The sequence below is a fragment of the Anguilla rostrata genome, chromosome 6 (assembly GCF_018555375.3).
Source record: "Anguilla rostrata isolate EN2019 chromosome 6, ASM1855537v3, whole genome shotgun sequence".
NCBI classification, from domain to species: Eukaryota; Metazoa; Chordata; class Actinopteri; order Anguilliformes; family Anguillidae; genus Anguilla; species Anguilla rostrata.
The window spans coordinates 56897894-56917704 of NC_057938.1; the positions used below are offsets into that span (position 1 = coordinate 56897894).

Consider the following 19811-nt stretch of genomic DNA (forward strand, 5'->3'; position numbering starts at 1 on the left):
ACAGTTACAGCGGGACAGGGGGGTAGCAGGGCCTGCGCTGTCTCACACGGTTACATGGGGACAGGGGGGTATTCACAGAAGCAGTTCAGGTGGAGTACCTGGCTCAGGCTCCTAAAATGAACACAAAAACCTGTTTAAGCTGGCTGACCTAAATATGTTAAAATGGAAGCACAAAGTATTTGCAGGCTGGAACTGGGTCTTCATTAATTTGGGCAATATTTTTTCCTGTTTTTTTTTTTTTTTTTACATTTTTTTTAAACCTCCACCTATTTCTTATTTTTAAAATGTAATTTGTAAAAAAAAAAAAATAATAAATAAAAATGCATGTGATTCTTATTTACCAGACCTTTCCACACGACTTAATTATATATAGGCCATGCTCACGTAATGCAAATGAATAACATCAACAGCAGTGGATGTGACTGGAATTAGCAAGTAAACTGGTGTTATATTAATTCTTTAAAAAGCTACCCTAATCCTCGTGTGGTACACATTAATGATCATTTGCTGAAATGCATTTGTGCCAACAGCAAACGCAGAAACCTCAAATGCAGGAGTGCAATTAGCACGGTTGTCTTGTTTTAGAGCTGTAGCACATCTGCGTTCTGTCCATCAATGTGCCTTTTCTTTCAAACATCTTGCTGATAAATCATTTCATGCACACTTATTGTAAATCATAGGCTGCGTAAAACAAGCACTTGCGTTGCGTGGTGCAATGGAATGAACATGTGAAATATTGAACCGTGCCTTCTAGCTCTACAAAGTAATTCAGTGATTCTGACAAGTTGTCAGGAATAACACTTTATACATTTTAAAGCTAAATGAGCGAAAATTTCCCCCGGGGATAATAATCTAGACCGATCGCGCCTGTGCGTCAGAGAAGTCATCGAATGTTGTCCATGAACGCACCAGATTAAAGCTGAATGATATTTAGCAAGAAGTAGTCAAATAAACGGTTTAACGTGTTATCTCCAGGAGCACGTGGAATGGCAGTCTTCTCGTTTAGCGATGCTAGAGCAGATCTGTACCTTAGTGAACTCCTACAAAGTTCGAACTATTTTCCAGACATATTAAACATTTTCTATGTTTTAACCCTCATTTCCCCTGTCAAACATAGACAAGAAACTGTGTTTGTCGAAACATTTCTTTGAAAAACTTGCTCTTTTACGGCTTAAGTAAATTGTATCCTACACAAAATTGTATTCTACACGAAACTTTGTAGTGAGCCGTACTTGTTTGCATCATTCGCGTGAGCTAAACTCTGCCATAAATCTGCCGGTCCGCGTACGCTTCCGTAACAGGTAAGGTCTTGAAACAGAAAATATCTCCATGTAAAATGTTAATGTTATCTTTCTTCACCATTCTTTACTAAAATTTGAACGCTGTCCGGTTCTGGTTCGGGAGTTGTTTTGCTTTTTGCTCCTGGAAAAAAACACTCATAGGCTATGTACACACAGGTGTATGAATGATACGTTTTATCTGGAAAGCACGCGCTCTTACCTATGGTCGTGATCACAGTGATGGCAAAATAGAAAGACCCGGCGAATTTCCACTGAACCCCGGCTTTGTGCGGCTTCAGCTGCAACACAACCGTTTCCAACTCGTAAAAGTTTTCCTTCGTCAGGTTGTACTTGCCCATTAGGTCTGATTTTTTAACGTCCAGTTTCTTCCGCTGAGTGGTCTCTTTCTTAGATTCCAAGGCATCGAAGACGGCGGCTCCAACCAGAAGGTAGGTGAACGTGCAGATGATGAGCGCGAGAGTCCTCACGTTTTGCCTCTTCATGGTCTGGGTGACTTGACGGGCTCCCAAAGTTTAAGCGCGAGTCTGGAGGCCGGAGAGCTCGGCTGCTGGTTCATGGCTCCACTGTGTCTTTCGGTGACTGTTGCGCGCCGCGAGGTCTACTGATGACTTTATTTACTGGAGCGCGCTGTTAACGGGAGCTGTTCGTTCAGCACCACCCCCGCACACACCCCCTCCTTTATCCGACTCCCCCGGGACTCCGCGCGAGACGCGAGTGTGTGCAGTGCAGTGCGTGCCTTATTTGGTAATTTTTCGCTGAGGTGTGCTTGTGTTTTCTTTAGTGACATAATTTCTCCGCATTCTCTCTCCATAAAATAATTTCTCCCCGGCGCTGGCGGAGGGTTCCTACTTTGGCTGAGCAATCGCCTCACGGAAATGGGCGTCAAGGGACAGGAGGGAAACAGTGCTACTATTTATTTTTCTCTTCGTCACTGGAAGACTAAATGACGACTAAAATATGAAGCATGTAACTTATATATAGCACAAAAACATCAAATTAAACTATTAATGTGTCCCGCATGTTTGAACAGTGATTTGTTCTTTAAAGAAACTTAAGCAAGGAAATGTTTCTCTTTGCGTCGCCCGTGTACAGTGCAATGCTGTAGTCTTTTTTTTTTTTTTTTTTTGGTCCGTGAGAAAAGGGACAGTGTCTCGTGCGAAATGATTTCAGCTGAATCATAACTCGGGGGAAGGCTGCGCGGGAGTTGAATCTGATCCAGTGTCTCGCGCCATGGCTGCGCACGCATTTACGTTTTTTTTTAATGTTTTTCTTTTTGGCTTGTACATCGCCGCCATGTGATTTGCTATTTATACGTACAACCAGAAGGCACGCTTACACTTTGCACCGCGTGTTTCATTGACGTGAATAGGATAGTGAATTAGTGACAGGATCAGATAAGTCTACAATGGTTTCTGCACGTGTACGTTTTTTGTTGTTGTGGAAAGCCACAGCGCGTGAGGCGCTATTCGCTGTAATAAACTGGATTTGTGGGTGGGAGTCAGACCTGCTTACAGATATACCGCAGCTCTCCCGCCTACACGTGCACACTCACCTGCTTGGCCTTCATGCAGCCTGTCTTTCTGGAGAGGGCTCAGATTTACTGTGGGGTTTGGAGGAGGGGGTTAGGGTTTGGGGTGGTTGCGCCTTCCTGCTGAAGCAGTAGGTCTCAGTGCTGCAGTTAGAGGTACAGCAGCGCTGGGCAGGTGTGGGGGGGGGGGGGGGGCAGTTAGAGGTACAGCAGCGCTGGGCAGGTGTGGGGGGGGGAGTTAGAGGTACAGCAGCGCTGGGCAGGTGTGGGGGGGGGGGGCAGTTAGAGGTACAGCAGCGCTGGGCAGGTGTGGGGGGGGAAGTTATAGGTACAGCAGCGCTGGGCAGGTGTGTGGGGGGGGGCAGTTAGAGGTACAGCAGCGCTGGGCAGGTGGGGGGGGGCAGTTAGAGGTACAGCAGCGCTGGGCAGGTGTGGGGGGGCCAGTTATAGGTACAGCAGCGCTGGGCAGGTGTGGGGGGGGGGGCAGTTAGAGGTACAGCAGCGGTGGGCAGGTGTGGGCGGGGGGCAGTTATAGGTACAGGGGCAGGTGTGAAGATGCCTGGAAAAGCACAGGCAGATTTAATGAGATGCCGAACTGCCAATCCAAGCCTATGCATACATGCATGAGCCTCACTGCAGGGAACTTGCTGTGAGCTAAGATCAATATTTTCATTCAATAAAAACCTTATGGCTTTATAAAACTTAATTTGAATGAGCCAACAGAAATACAGACATAACCCCCCCACCCCCCCAAAAAAAACAAGAAAAAAAAACACACGCACACACACATGCACACACACACACACACACACATGCACACACACATGCACACGCACACACACATGCACACACACATGCACACGCACACACACATGCACACGCACACACACACATGCACACACTCGCACACACACACACGCACACACACACGCGTATGCACACACACACGCACATGCACACACACACACACACGCACACATGCACACACACACACACACACACACACACACACACAGCCCACAGAGACAGACAGAGTAACCTTTAATGAGTGTTCCTGAGCCATGGATGGGCTCTTGCGTCAGACTGTATTCCGGGATTTTATCTGCTCGCATGGTCTCCCGTTGTTTGTGCATTATTAAAGGTCACGCAGTGCACACATTGTTCTGCTTTATTTGTTTTTGGTTCATAAGAGTTGTTATTAGTATGATCTATTAAGGAGAGAATCATCATCGACTACAGTTTATATGATCAGCGATATTGTTGTGACTTCACTGTGTTTGACGTGTATGATTGCTACAACACTTGCGCCATTTATAAAAATCAATTTAGTGTCGATATCAACATCACTGCAATGGCTCTTCCTCTCCAGCAAACTGGGGGCACACACACACACATGCACACACATACACACACACACGCATGCACACATGTACGCACACACACACACACACACATGCTGGGAGAGCAAAGCGGGTCATTGTCACCACGGTTACCCTGTCACTGTGCATTATGGTGATGGGGGGCGTCCTCTGGAATGCCGTTGCCGTGGTTATCAGTTCCTGAGGCTGTGAAGAGGCTGGTCTGCAGTGACAGGTGCATTGTGGGAAACCCGCCGGAGGGTGTATGTGTCTGTGTGGCCCCTTGGGAGACACTTCCTGTCAGATTCACTGCACAAACCCCAAATCCCAGAATTCCCTTCAGAAAAATGGGCATCGGGGGCCAGTGGCTTAAGTGGAAGGAATATAAAAGACTTACTTCAGAAAGGTCCACTGTGTGAAAACTTGTTGGTAAATGGTGAAACATAAAATCAGGACTCATTGATTGAAATAGGACTTCTGCCACATTTAAACAACAGCAACAACATATATATTGCAACATATATCAGTTCTTGCTACTTTGGTCGCAATGGGATATATAGGAATATATTTAATCAAATGCATTATTAAGCAAGACTTACAATGCATTGACAAAGCCTTTGTGTAGAGTGCTTTCATGTAATCAAAAGCATTATTCACTGCACTGCAGTATATTTTTCCATTTTAAGGCAATATGTTCCTGTATATATTCCTGTTGTGAAAGGGCTGTTTCTAAGATCCTCCTCAGCATGGGTCGCTCATGTTTTATTCTCAATAACATGCACTCAATTAAGTAGCTGCTGCATTGTGCTGTGGAAATAGCACTTTTCGCATCAGATACACATTCCCCTCCCCCACAACCCCTACCCCCACACACAACGCCCTGCCCCCCAACACCTCCACACCCCTTACAATTCTCCTTATGTTCACAAGGAAGAAAGTGCTTTCATGTGCAAATCGTTCCATAAATAATGGCCCTCTTTATGTTACGTGGAGTAAAATCAATAACTAATCATGCCCTTGTGTGAAATCCTTCCATATTTGGTATTTATTTATAATTTTTCTTTGTTTAATATGAGAAAGTGTGCTTGTACCTGCAGTTACCCCCGTTCACAGGCCGATGGTCTCATAGTTTTCTGAGAAACATGGTTCAGCAGTGCCACAGCGTTACTGAGTCCCCACACAGGAGGAAACTGTTTCAGAGAGAGAGAGAGAGAGAGCCCCACGCTTCGTGACTCTGATGCTTGTGATATTCTGAGACAGGGGAGCCTGTTTGGATTTTCAGTGTTGAAATGATTGCTCCAAATATTGAATTTGGCTCGAATCTGTTTTTCATAATTTGCTGTTGAAATGTGTTGTGTATTTGTACCTTACCACTTTTGTAATGTGGTTTATGCCTTCTTGCCATTGTCTAATTGAAGCCATTTTATCATGTTGATGAAAATTAAAGTTTAGCTACCTATGTAATCGGTTGCCATAGCACACCACGATTGCAAACACTGTACGGGATGCTATTGAAATGTAAATATTGTCGTGTGATAGCAGTGTTTTCGGGAAACCATAAAGAAGGCAGCTCGCTTCCGCCTTGGTCTTGGTTATTGATTAAATCAAATGCGTCGAAACTATAGAGAGTGCAGTGGCACCGTCTTTTCGTTATTTATTTATTTATCTATCTATTTTTTGACAGAGAGCGCGCGTTACGTAATTCCCTGGCATGAAAACATCGTCAGCGCAGTCAGCAGTGACAGGGAAGGAAGGAGCGCTGCGCCGCGCTTCGCCGCGCTCGCGATGTCCTTCGCCTCGCACGCGGCTCACCCCGCTCTCCGAGCGCCGATGCCCGCGGAGCATCGAGCCTGATGCCCGCCTCTGACATCCACCGCCTCCGCCGGCGACTCCGCTCGCGTCACTGAAGTCCTCTCCCTCACGGAAATGCAACATGCTGCAGTACACTGTAAATATTCTGGATATTTCTGAAAAGTGTCATGAAAATATAAATATATTTCACAGCTATGTCCTATTTCAAAATAAAGTGTAATATATGAAGGTTGCAATAATTTGTATATTTGCCAATATTTTGCCAAGTGTTGGTATAAAATTTTAATATAATTTTATATAATATAATCTTAATGTGCCTAATATATTTTGTCTCAATATATTGCGGTGTATCTGATTTCCATATGGATCATGCTACTGAGTTCATGGAAAAAAGCCAATTTTTTTGGAATCAAAGGAGACGCGACAGACCAGAGACATCTGCTCAGGCTTCTGAGCTGGTCTGAAGGGGCCGTTGTTCGCCTCCTGTTTGGCTGATGATGACCCAGCTGCTCCCACAGGCTCTCCTGTCATCTGGAGGAGTTGGATTACATCACATTGTTCATTTACAACAGCAGACACCCATAAACCCCAGTGCATGCTGGGTGCTGCTGTCACTCCCAAACCTTTATGTCTGTTATCTTCCAGTCATCTTGTTGTTTTTTGTGTCGGTCACATTGTACTGGCACGCACGAAGCAAGCTGTGCAACACACTATAACAGCAGTGTGAAGCAGTACAGCAGTAAAGCGCTTTTATTTTGGCTAAGATATGACCCCAACCAATATAATCCCCACTTCTCCTCTCACCCTCCTGCACCAGCGCAGTCTCAATCTAATCCCCGCTTCTCCTCTCACCCTCCTGCACCAGCGCAGTCTCAGTCTAATCCCGCTCCTCTCATCACCCTCCTGCACCAGGCAGTCTCAGTCTAATCCCGCTTCTCCTCACCCTCGTGCACCAGCGCAGTCTCAGTCTAATCCCTGCTTCTCCTCTCACCCTCCTGCACCAGCGCAGTCTCAGTCTAATCCCCGCTTCTCCTCTCACCCTCCTGCACCAGCGCAGTCTCAGTCTAATCCCCGCTTCTCCTCTCACCCTCCTGCACCAGCGCAGTCTCAGTCTAATCCCGCTTCTCCTCTCACCCTCCTGCACCAGCGCAGTCTCAGTCTAATCCCCGCTTCTCCTCTCACCCTCCTGCACCAGCGCAGTCTCAGTCTAATCCCCGGCTTCTCCGTCACATTGAATTCCAATAGCGACGGGGCGGCGTGAGATTAATTAGTCTATTTGCAGAAAAAGGTTAGCAATTAGCCCCGCGGCTACATCCGCGGGAGAGTTGCGCTCTGAATGCCTCCATGCATCATAAGGCCATTTAGGGGCTGAAGAGACGCGCGCGGAGACAATGTGTAAATAATGAAACGCCTTCAGTGGATTGTGAAGTCATTAACGATCCCTTCCACACGCGGCAGAGAATATTAATATCAGCCTGTTTCCAAAGGCCAGCCCTCCGCCTCTTTCAGCAGTCTGCCCTGAAAGTATCTCACTGGTCCTCCTGCAGTTCTTTTCCCTCTGCTTTACATTTTTAAAATGCAATCGAACATATACTCAGCTAAATTTACTCATGTTATGGACTGACCAGAACTGCACTTAATCGTTTTGAAATTATTAATGAAATGGATATAAAACGTACATGATTTTCAATACATTTCTGGAGGGAAAACCAGCAGCAGTGTCCTCCGTGGGATTGGGGTTGTGACAAACTTAAAGCCTCCTAAAGGCTTAAACACACAGGATTCAGCAACATTCAGCTGAATCTGCTCTTCCTCTCTTACATGTGTGTCTACTGCAAGGATGGTGTGGCTCCGGGCCTGGTGGGACTCACGGTTCCTCTTGGACACAGCAGACATGGTGGACAAGGAGTCTGTTTTCCGCCCACCCCCCGCCCCACCCCCCCCCCCCCCCCCCCCCCCACCGGGCCGGAACGGCCAGGTCGATTCTAGAGGCACAAAATGTGCAATTATATTTAAATAGCCTCCACACACAAAACAAATATTCATAACAATGTAATGTTCTTTCTGAAGCAGTGGCTCGATATTCAGTATGATGTGGGGTAATGTGGCCAGCGAGAGCGTGCAGTTAGCCGAGCCCTCTTTGCAGGAACTGTGCAGTGAAGTGTGCACTTGCCAGCTAATTTACGAAGCCTGTTCAGATACCATTGTTTTATTATGTAATAACATTTTTTTTAACCATGCGTGCATGTCTTTCTGTCTGCAAGAGAAGAAGGACACGCCACGGAGGATTTGATCTGAGGTTTGTGTGTGTGTGTGCGTGTGTGTGTGCGTGTGTGTGTGTGTGTGTGTGTGTGTGTGTGTGTGTGTGTGTGTGTGTGTGTGTGTGTGTGTGTGTGTGTGTTTCCCCTCGTGCTTTCCGTTCCGTGTTTGTTGGCGGGTGACCCCTGGTTAATATGGCGATTAGAATGCAGTGGCTGGCTGCAGTGAGACTGGGAGCGTGACTGAGAGCGGGTGCCGCCGGGTGGAGTGCCGCTCTGGAGGGGGCTGGAGTGGGCGGAGAGTCACTCGCGAGATTGCTGGCGACGACGGGGTGCCATCGGGGAGGCGTGGAGAGGCCTGCGCCTCGCGGTGCGTCCCCGTGCAGTTTCCCCCAAACAAGCAGAACTAGCGCGGCGGCTGAAGCGGGTTTCCCATAGTGCTTCAGAGGGCTGCGCCGCTTTCCCCGGCGAATCCTGCGGCTCAGCAAGGTTCTGGGGAATCTCGAGCGCACCGCAGCGTTGCTCAGATAAATTATCCGTTGGGATGTCAAATTTCGTATCCATAAGCGAAACGCACGACCCCTTTCATGAATTAATGATGTTCAAGGCGCGGTTGTCTCGCAGAGGCACATGACAGGTGTTACCGGAGTGTGGCACAGTGGGTAAGGAACTGCGCTTGTAACCGAAAGGTCGCAGGTTCGAATCCCGGGTAAGGACACTGCCGTTGTACCCTTGAGCAAGGTACTTAACCTGCATTGCTTCAGTATATATCCAGCTGTATAAATGGATACAATGTAAAGTGCTATGTAAAAAGTTGTGTAAGTCGCTCTGGATAAGAGCGTCTGCTAAATGCCTATAATGTAATGTAATGTAATGTAATGTACCCGCACGCCTAGGATGGGACACCTGGAGGGAACACGCGAAAGCGCCGATGGTCAGAAGGCGTGGCTTCGCATTGTTGACACAGGCGCGTCAAAACAATGCGTTCAGCACTGCCGCATAAATTATTCACGCCGTCATAAAAATTTCACCTCGATTTTAAAGTGCTTACATCTCTTGGGAAGCCAGGCCTCATATCTCTGAGCTAATAAATTCTTAAACCTCTCCCTCGACATGGACAGATGCATTATTCAGGCGGGGCTGTTCGCTGTTCTGCCTCGCAGAGGTGTCACGGAGAGTTCTGCTGGGGCTCTAAGTTAATCAAACAGACCGGCCTTTTCATTTGAACTCCACAGCTAAACACAGGCTTAGGGAGTCTATGTAGTTCTGTGTTATTATAGACGGTTTTCTGTGGGCTGGTATCGATTTCAGGGAGTAGCCTACATAGGCCTCGCTGCTCGCTGGGGGGAGCGGGCGGGGGGAGGTGGGGGTGTTCCTCAGACAGGTAGCCAAGGCTACGTGCTAAATCATCTCCAGCTCGTGGCACCAGTGTTTTCTTGCTTCTCCTAGCAACACAATCTGAGGCAGGCCATTAACCGAATCGATGCGAGAATTATATGTGACACTGCGCTGCAAAGTGTTGTTTAACAGCGAATTAATAACGGCATTAAACTTTCTTAAATCTCACAATTGATTTTTAAAAAAGGATTTAGGAGGAGGCCCAGAGCTCCCACAGGGTGAAATCTCACACTTGTTTAAATACTTACTGTTGATATGCTGTAATCCCTCGTCAACAGCCAATTGGGCCTCCCTATCCTCTTTCTTAGCAACACATTTGCTTACATTTAATAATGCAGACTAACTAGCAACAATCACATTTTGAACACAATGCTTGTTATTAATATCTAATAATGTATTACTTACAAGAACAGCATAATGTAAAGTGTGCAGTGAAATATGAAGTACAATTCCTTTTATGTATGCTTTAAAAGAAGTACATTCATATTATTTGTTTGCATACACAGTATTTTCAGCTTCAATGTTGTTGTAAGCCAATAACAAACATGAGGACATTTTCCATGATGGTTATGATAATGATAATTATGATAATAATAACAATGGTCATCATCATACTTCTAAAGATAACAGATCAGAAATAAAGATCATAGATGGTAAAGCGCTTTTCAGGAATGCTAAGGGGAGGGCCGCAGAAGGTCACAGGAAGTTTGGGCTGGCGGTTCCCCCGTTGCCGTAGGCGATCCCTCTGAAGTGTTAGAGAAGTAACGGCTTGTGACACCCAGGAGAACCATGAGAGCGAGCCAATCCCAACTCTGCACTGGGGAACGATCCCCTCTGATTGGCTCAGGGACCACTTGCATTCGCCACAGTATCTGAGCTGCACCCCCCTGTCCATACACACACGCACTCACACTCACACATGCATGCACACACACGCACACGCACTCTCTCTCACATACACACACACACACTCTCACATACACACTCACACACATTGCATGTACAGAATAATGTTAAGTTAAGCTTCATTAAAATTAAGGAAGCAGCCTTCATCCTGGTTTCCTAAAACACCATCAGTTACGGGTGTCAGTCCTAACGGACAAAAGCAACTCAGTCAGCTTCACTTTAACTGATCATCAACACATTTAAAATGTGCGCAATTAACCAAATGCAAGAGAGCATACACAGAGAGTGTTACACCAGTACAGCACGTTTCATCACATCTGGATATAAACTCTGCAGAGCTGAATGTACGCTTTGCTCAGTTCGCCCAGTGCACAGAGCAGCGATGCTGGCGGCATGTGGCTGTAGATTAGTCCTGTCATCCCTATAATTGCGGGAAGCGGTTTTTATTTCTATTTATAAGTGTGACGCGTCTGGAGCCTGGAAGGATCGGGGCCTAATTCCGCACTTCCTTGCGGTCCCGTACTCCAGAGTGGGATGGCGCGGATGGGACGTTTCCCAGAAAATCCATCCTAATGTGATTTAATCCCTACAATCAGCCAGAGTGACTTGGGTTATTGGTGACATCATAGTAGGCATAGTAGGCATAGTAGGTAATGCTGTCTGCAAGCGTCTTGTCCGCATTATGATAGATACTAAACACATTCAGTATCATACCTGGGGGGGCGAGGTGTGATGTGATGCAATGCCTTACTTGTGGTCATTGCAATGACTAATATAATTAAATACAATCTATTTTGTCAAAAAGGCCTGCATATCGACATTTTGACAATTCTTTATTTTCCTTTTTCATATACAGCTTTTCCAATAATTCGTGTGAGTCAACACTGCCCTCTTCTGGCAGAAAAGTAAAAACATTTTACTGTTGATTTTTCTCATTTAAAGTTATTTTATTTTGACATTTTAAGGAGTCATGGTTTCACCATTTTCACCATGTAGAAATTAGAGCATTCTTTACTGCTATATTTTAAAGCTCTTTGAGCACATGAAAGAAACAACATAAAGTTCATTATTATTTTGTATTTGTGGCTGTGTGTGCTTTCAATTCATGCACTTGCACTTGTATGTTTGTTTGTATGTGTGTGTGTGTGCTGTGCATGTGTGTGTGCACATTCATGTGTGTGCAATCGTGTGCATGCTTGTACATGTATGTGTGCATTCATGTGTGTGTTCTTTGTGTGTTTGTGCATTTGTATTTCTGATTATATGCATGTGTATGCTTGCAGGCATGTTTCCATGTATGCTTGTGTTTGTGTGTGTGTTAAAAAGGCCTTAATGTCCTATGCCTCCTGGTGGTACGAGCCTGTCATGTGAATAGAGCTGAATAGAGCTGTCCCCGCCACCCCCCCACCCCACCCAACCCCAACCGTAAATCCCTGTGTCATGCATGCGTGCACCCCCCCCCCCCCACCCCCCCACACACACACATGGCTTCCTCTTCCTTTGGATCAACATGGTGACTAAAACAGAATGCCCCAGGGACCTCCAGAATCCGTGCTCATTTGGGAATGGGAAGGTTCTCATTTGGGAATGGGTTTCAGTGAACCACTAATTGTAGCCAGGGAATTCCCAGCTTGTCAGATCCCACGTTAGAATGTTAGTGGGTTTGTATCGTTACAGCGTTGAACGGTATTGTATGACAGAGGTGTCATTTTACTGAAAAAAGCACCTGAGTTTTAAAGTTTTAAATGGTGTCAAGCTTTGTTGAGTTTGCACAATGTCAGGTTCTCAACTCGCTGTCGACCTTTGATTGTTAATATGAGCATGTATTTGTTTTAGTTTTTTTTTTTCAGAATTCTTCTCAGTCTGCTGCTCATTCAGACATTTTCTCACAGTCCTCTGGTGTTCCCACCAGACACCAAAAGGGGGGGAAAAAACATTTCTGCAGATTTTTTTTTTTTTTTAAACTTCATGTTGTTACCTTGCTAACGCAAGATAACTTTCAAACGGGCATCTGTATTATTATCGAGTATTTTTCTTACGTATATCTTGTCACAATTACTGGTTCTATATGTCAGTGGTGGGCTTTTGTTAGCAAATCGTTGAGTAAGGAAATATATCAACAGCTCTGATACTAACGCACTGAAAAACAGTACATTGCTGATACTGCAAGTGTTAATAATTAGCGAGGGTTAAGTTCACAGTCCGGTCACACTGCTGCTCGAATCCATCTTAAGCACAATGAACATGGGTGACACGACAGGGTGCTTCAAGGGAAAAGGCTTCTTTTTTTTTTAAATCTGCAGCTCCTCCGAAGTATGTCCCAACAGGCCAATTATGATTCGATGTACATAGTTTTGCTTCTACTGTTCCACCAGCGCACCAGACTAAACGGGCGCGGTTGTACATTTCCAGCAGAGGGCGTCAGTATACCCGTAGTGCTGTTTCGCTTGTTTTCCTTACCTGATTTAATGAAGTCGAATGTTTATGCGGTTTCTCTGGGGAAAAATCTCTAGGAGCGTCTCAAGTCTCGGTGCCAGAGCTGCGCGTGGACACGACGCTCAAAGGGCACCGTTATGAATAAGAATTAAAGTATTTCTTAACGTGGGCATAGCAGGTTGTGACAGGCAGCGGAAACAGCTGTTAGGCTGTGTCAGCGCTCCTCCTTACCGCGTTCACCGGTGGTGGATAGGGACGAATTTAAACCCTATACGGCCCATTTTTTCTCCAGACGTCCCGGTATAGGAGGAAACTAAGTCACTCCTTTAACTCGGTTCACGTCCTAGCAGGGACGAGGGAAAGCGTGCTCACCATACCCTTTGTACTGAGGAAAGTGAATGCTCTTATTTCCTTTCAGTCGGTGGAGAGTTTATGAAGTGGAACCCTCGGATTCGTCACCGGGGGAAAGAGGGCGGTTCTGGTTTTAGTTCTACAAAGTCCGAAGCGGGGGAAAATAGAAGTTACAACTTTACTAGAAAGTGAAGACGTAATAACGTAAATAGGTAGGGAATGGAGAGAGCGGACAAACCGAGGGAAGTTTCCAAAGGCGATGAAAATTCAAAAGCGCAAGCCGCTACCTTACTGGGGTCCAGTGGGACGGATTCGCAGAGCCCGTGCGCCGATAGCGCAAAGAGGAGAAAGTCAAACATGAAAATTATAATTGGGGTGAGTAGCCTCTACAGTAGCGGTCACCAGCGGCGCTAAAGCCTCGCGCACGCAAGTCACACGACGTGTTTTTTTTCATTGGCCTAAATGACATTTGTAATTATATGCAACTCTGGATTAGTACACGACATCAGAAAAACACGTATTTCGCGATTTCTTCAGTTTTTCCATGAAAACTGTTTATACGGTGATTATGAGTATGAGAATGTCAATGTCGCGCGCATTCAGCTGTCCTGCTGTGGAGTACATGTGGGAGGACAGCACGTGTGGGCACAGGACAAAGTTTAAAATATCCATGTTCGGTTGTCATGCAGTGGACTTGTTGAAACTTTTACTACTACTACTACTACTACTAATAGTAGTAATACGCTAATAATAATAACAGTAATAATAATACTAATAACCATACAACAATAATAACAATAATAAGCAGAATAATATGAATAAATGCACAATAATAATAATAATAATGATAATAAGAACAATACAAGTGAAAATCGCAAGAATAATCCGGGTGGCTCTAAATACATCAGACACTTGCCTGATAGCTTTGATTTTGGACTTCTTCCCCCTGAGGGGTCATCTTGTCCAGTGTGTGTGTGAGTGAGTGTGTGTGTGTGTGTGTGAGAGAGAGAAACAGAGAGCGAGAGAGAGAGAGAGAAATGTAGGCTGTATATACCAAGTACCACACTGTAATTATTTTATTCCTCTTTGTTTAGGAAATTTGACTTTTTACTATTCTGTTTACTGTTTTTTACTGTTAGTATTCTCTTTACGGTCTTCTGAATGTGCTGTTAGTGCAAGTTCGCCTTCAGTAGACAATAGCATACTTTTTATGTTCTATGACATAAAAACATGCCTATAAAAAAACAATTTGATACTCTCTAGGGAGCGTATTTGGCATGAAGACAGATTCTTATGGCCTTTAGAAGTAGGTTTACATAACTGACAGAATAGAGCTGACGCCCGTATTTGGTGTGATTTTTGCTGTGATGTTTTTGCTGCAATCTTCACTCTCACGGTCACAGTCTCTCCCTTCCTGCCCTGCCACTCCGCCCCTCTCCACTCGCCTGGAGCCCAGTAACCCCCCCACGCAGCCGAACCGTAGAGCGAGGTATTCGCCAGCACTTTGCCACCTCTTCCTCCACTCTGCCTATCATCAGGGAAATCTGGTGTCAATGCAGTTTTGCAGATGCGACACAAAAAGGTTTCAGGTTGATCTAGAAGTGTGATATTGCTGAAGGGTGTTTGATGGTTGGCGTATGAAGGTGAGCTGTGTGCTTTCTCACGGGCAGAGCCCACACATCCGTCTCCCACACATCCGTCTCCCGCACACAGCCGCTGTGTTTGCGTAGCAGGCCTTGGCTTTACGTGTAGGCGAGATGCGGGGCAGGCGAAACGCGGGGCAGGCGAAACGCGGGGCGAGCTCTCGCACGTGGAGCTGCTGTGGCGTTGGAGCTCCCGGTTGGTTGTGGAGCTGCTGTGGCGTTGGAGCTCCCGGTTGGTTGTGGAGCTGCTGTGGCGTTGGAGCTCCCGGTTGGTTGTGGAGCTGCTGTGGCGTTGGAGCTCCCGGTTGGTTTGACTGCTGTGCGTGGAGCCTTGTTGTGGCGCTTGCGTGAGCTCCCGGTTGTGGAGCTGCTGTGCTTGAGCTCCCGGTGGTGTGAGCTGCTGTGGCGTTGGAGCTCCGTGGTTGGAGCTGCGTGCGTTGGCCTGTGTTGTGGAGCTGCTGGCTTGACTCCCGGTTGTTTGGACGCTGTGGGGGCCCGTTTTGCGCCGTGATTGGACGCGGGGCCCTCTCTCGCTTGCACTTTCTCTAACTCGTGTGCGTCCGCACCGTTTCGCATGGGGCTAATGTGCCTTAGAGACGCTGGATTAAGTTAGAGAGAAAGGAGAGATGACTCACGCCTAGTAGAGACGGTTTGGGCTCGGCTGAGAGCTCTCTCAGCCCTGTTTTGATTGGGTGAAGCTGCTATACTTCAGCCGTCAGAGGCTTGTGGAGAGGAGCACACGTGTCTCAGCCCTGTTTTGGGTACATGTGTCTCAGCCCTGTTTTAATGGGGAGAGGGGCACACGTGTCTCAGCCCTGTTTTGGGTACATGTGTCTCAGCCCTGTTTTGGGTACATGTGTCTCAGCCCTGTTTTGGGTACATGTGTCTCAGCCCGGTTTTAATGGGGTGAGGGGCACACGTGTCTCAGCCCTGTTTTGGGTACATGTGTCTCAGCCCTGTTTTGGGTACATGTGTCTCAGCCCTGGTTTAATGGGGTGAGCGGGGCACCACGTAATGGTACCTCTCAGCCCTGTTTTGGGTACATGTGTCTCAGCCCTGCTTTAATGGGGTGAAGGTCACACGTGTCTCAGCCCTGGTTTAATGGGGTGAGGGGCACACGTGTCTCAGCCCTGTTTTAATGGGGTGAGGGGCACACGTGTCTCAGCCCTGTTTTGGGTACATGTGTCTCAGCCCTGTTTTAATGGGGTGAGGGGCACACAGGCTCTTTCTCCAGGTTTTTGTTTGTCCCACAGAAGCCACCTCAGGTGACCTCGGGCTCCTGAGCAGTAGGTTTCCACCAGACTGTTTGTTTACCTTTTGGACAGACATGCTAAAGTGGGCCTGGCTGTCCCGGGACTTTGGCCAGGGCAGCGCCCCCCCCCCCCCCTCCTCCCCACAAAAAAAAAAACCTCAAACATGGTTTCAGAGCTGCCAGATGCAAGCTTCGGAAAAAAATGGTAGTTTGTTTAAAAAAGTAATTTATTTACGGTAGCCTACTGTAGCCTGTGAGGGCCAAACAGCACCAGTGGGAGTGCAATACCAGGGCCATTTACACGTCTCTCTCGTCTTCTTCCATGACTTCAGAATAAATCTTTTTAAACTTAAATTAAATACCTTAAAATTCAGGACCACTGTGGCTTGATCTGAGTGTTTCTTCGTAGACTGCAGCACACAGGCCCACGCATGGTCTTTGCGTGTTGAGGTCCACACATGGTCTTTGCGTGTTGAGGTCCACACATGGTCTTTGCGTGTTGAGGTCCACACATGGTCTTTGCGTGTTGAGGTCCACACTTGGTCTTTGTGTGTTGAGGTCCACACATGGTCTTTGCGTGTTGAGGTCCACACATGGTCTTTGCGTGTTGAGGTCCACACATGGTCTTTGCGTGTTGAGGTCCACACATGGTCTTTGTGTGTTGAGGTCCACACATGGTCTTTGCGTGTTGAGGTCCACACATGGTCTTTGCGTGTTGAGGTCCACTCTTTCTCTTTGCGTGTTGAGGTCCACACATGGTCTTTGCGTGTTGAGGTCCACTCTTTCTCTTTGTGTGTTGAGGTCCACACATGGTCTTTGGTTCCTGTCAGGTCATCTTTCTCTTTCGTGTTAGTCAACATGTCTTATGCGTTTGAGTCCACTTTTCGTTTGTGTTGAGGTCACACATGTACTTTGCTGTTAGGTCCAATATGTTTGGTTTGAGGTCACATGGTTTGTGTGTTGAGGTCCACACATGGTCTTTGCGTGTTGAGGTCCACACATGGTCTTTGGTCTCCTGCTCCAGTAGAACTGTTTTGTAGTGTTATTGTACTGAGATGTAGTGCTATTTAATGTAACGTTATGTAGTCTAATGTAATGTAATGTAATGTGATGTTATGTAATATAGTGTGATGGTATGTTATGTGATGTAGTGTGATGGTATGTTATGTGATGTAGTGTGATGGTATGTTATGTGATGTAGTGTGATGTTATGTTATGTGTTGTAATGATTGTGATGCCCTGTTCCCCTGCCCAGGTGCTGCTGCTGTGTCTGCTGATTATCATCCTGGTGGTTGTTGTCGTGCTGAAGCGACGCTGTGCCCTGGAAGGTAAAATTCATAACTGCTGGCGCAGAGTTTGTGGGTTCGGGTCAGAAAACCATGCAGAAGTTCTGAAAGATGTTTGCAGATTTATTAGAAGTGTGATTGAGAGACTTTGGCTAGATGTGTTTTTGCCTTTTTCTCAAGCAGGATGTTGGATCCCTCTGTTGTTATAAAAAGCTGTTTTTTATTGCATGTTTTGAGAGAGGATTTTATATTTGATGTTACTTCACTGAACACACATTAAGCTCTGCCAGCTCACAGAAAACCAGCACTTTCTAAAATAGCATCTTCACCCCCCCCAAAAACAAATAAAAATAAAGAATAAACACAGCACTCAACTCAAACAACCTCACCATCTGCCACACAAACACCCCTCCCCCACCCCCCTGCCCCCCCACCCCCCTGCCCCAGTAAACCACATCCTTCTAAATGTTGCCATGTCCTTCATTATTGTGTAACTCACGCTCTTCCCTAAGGCATGCAGAGACATACCCCGCATAAAGAAAGAGAGACAGGAGAGGATGCCTGTGGTAAAGACAGAGACAGGAAGTTAGACATTGAGGAATCGAACCTGCAACCTCCAGGCTCCGTGCCATCAGTTTCTGGGATGCTGTGTAACCCCCTTCCCCGTCTCCAGCGGCGACCAGCTGCAGGACGAGGTGTGCGCCGGACCGCGAGGACGGGGCTGCGGCGTGTCGCTGTGACCCCGCCTGCCAGGCGGAGGGGACCTGCTGCCTGGACTACCAGGAAGTGTGCGTGGCACCGAGTGAGTCGCCTGCCCGTCTCCACGGCAACCACACCACGCGCCCGCGGCCTCCTGGGTAGAGCCGGCAACGTTTTCACTGCACGTTTCTCAGGAAGAGGCGTGTGCCTCGCTGCCAGGTGTGCGTAGTGGAGTGTGTTACTGTCACTTGTCCGTAGTGGAGTGTGTTACTGCCAGGTGTCCGTAGTGGAGTGTGTTACTGCCAGGTGTCCGTAGTGGAGTGTGTTACTGTCAGGTGTCCGTAGTGGAGTGTCTTACTGTCAGGTGTCCGTAGTGGAGTGTGTTACTGTCAGGTGTGCGTAGTGGAGTGTGTTACTGTCAGGTGTCCGTAGTGGAGTGTGTTACTGTCAGGTGTCCGTACAAGGAGCTTTAAAAGTTTATATTTAAGCAGTCTGTGGGATTTACATTTTTCAGTAAACCTCGGTCAGTATTATTTATGTACGCACTGTTGCGAACGGCATTACTCAAGCTTGTGCAACTCAGATTTGAAATGATTTTATTAAGTTTATATTTGATCCTGGGGCTACCACCATCCAGAACAGGAAAAAGCATTCTCAACAGCTGGAAAAGATTAAAGTGCTCCTTTTTTATTGGGGGGGGGGGGGGGGGGGGGATCGAACGTCATTTATAGTCCAAACAGAGACATGAAAGAGGAGTGGTGAGTGTCTGAGTCTGGCTGTGAGTGTGTGTGTGTGTGAGTGTGTGAGTCTGGCTGTGAGTGTGTGTGTGTGTGTGTGTGAGTCTGGCTGTGAGTGTGAGTGTGTGTGTGTGTGTATGTGTATGTGTATGTGTATGTGTGAGTGTGTGTGTGTGTGTGTGTGTGTGTGAGCCGCCAGCTTAGCTGAAACCCACATGGAAAAGTCCCTCTCCACTGTGGGCTCTGTAGTGGTGAGCAGGGGGGGCACTGGGGGCACTGGGGGCGCATCTGGCCGTCAGGCTGTTTGTTATTATGCGCGGGGGCAGGGGCGCCCCCCCCCCCAACCTGGCAGCCAGATTCTGTTCTCTGATTCTGCTTCTCAGCGTCGTTCTGCGGAGCGAGTCCAGAAAACATCTCTCTCCGATTTTGCGCTCTGGCTCGTTGCTTCACTACAATCCTCTGGCAAGAAAGAACTTTCTGTGGGATCAGTTAGTCGGACTCTCTTTCTGCCGAAGTTTGCCAGAATGGAGGTTGTGCCATCCGTCCTTTGAAAGGGCCGAAGCATCTTTTCCTCGCTGTGATCGTTCAGATTCCTCACCCGCACGATCGCGCTCGCTGCGTTCTGCACACGATCGCGCTCGCTGCGTTCTGCACACGATCGCGCTCGCTGCGTTCTGCACACGATCGCGCTCTCTGCGTTCTGCACACGATCGCGCTCTCTGCGTTCTGCACACGATCGCGCTCTCTGTGTTCTGCACACGATCGCACTCGCTGCGTTCTGCACACGATCGCACTCGCTGCCTTCTGCACACGATCGCTGTGTTCTGCACACGATCGCGCTCTCTG

At 47.2% G+C, this 19811-nt stretch overlaps 2 protein-coding genes across 2 annotated transcripts in view; one reads left to right on the forward strand and one right to left on the reverse strand.

Moving 5' to 3' along the window:
- Nucleotides 1-2097, reverse strand: part of kcnk3a (potassium channel, subfamily K, member 3a) — a 33453-nt gene extending 31356 nt beyond the window's left edge. The window contains exon 1 of the mRNA XM_064340847.1: nucleotides 1501-2097. Coding sequence (XP_064196917.1) covers nucleotides 1501-1783 — 283 coding nt within the window. The 5' untranslated portion in view covers nucleotides 1784-2097. The remainder of the gene's footprint in view (nucleotides 1-1500) is intronic.
- A 10988-nt stretch (nucleotides 2098-13085) lies between these two features.
- Nucleotides 13086-19811, forward strand: part of enpp1 (ectonucleotide pyrophosphatase/phosphodiesterase 1) — a 41094-nt gene continuing 34368 nt past the window's right edge. Inside the window, exons 1-3 of the mRNA XM_064340851.1 lie at nucleotides 13086-13723; nucleotides 17499-17571; nucleotides 18203-18331. Coding sequence (XP_064196921.1) covers nucleotides 13568-13723; nucleotides 17499-17571; nucleotides 18203-18331 — 358 coding nt within the window. The 5' untranslated portion in view covers nucleotides 13086-13567. The remainder of the gene's footprint in view (nucleotides 13724-17498; nucleotides 17572-18202; nucleotides 18332-19811) is intronic.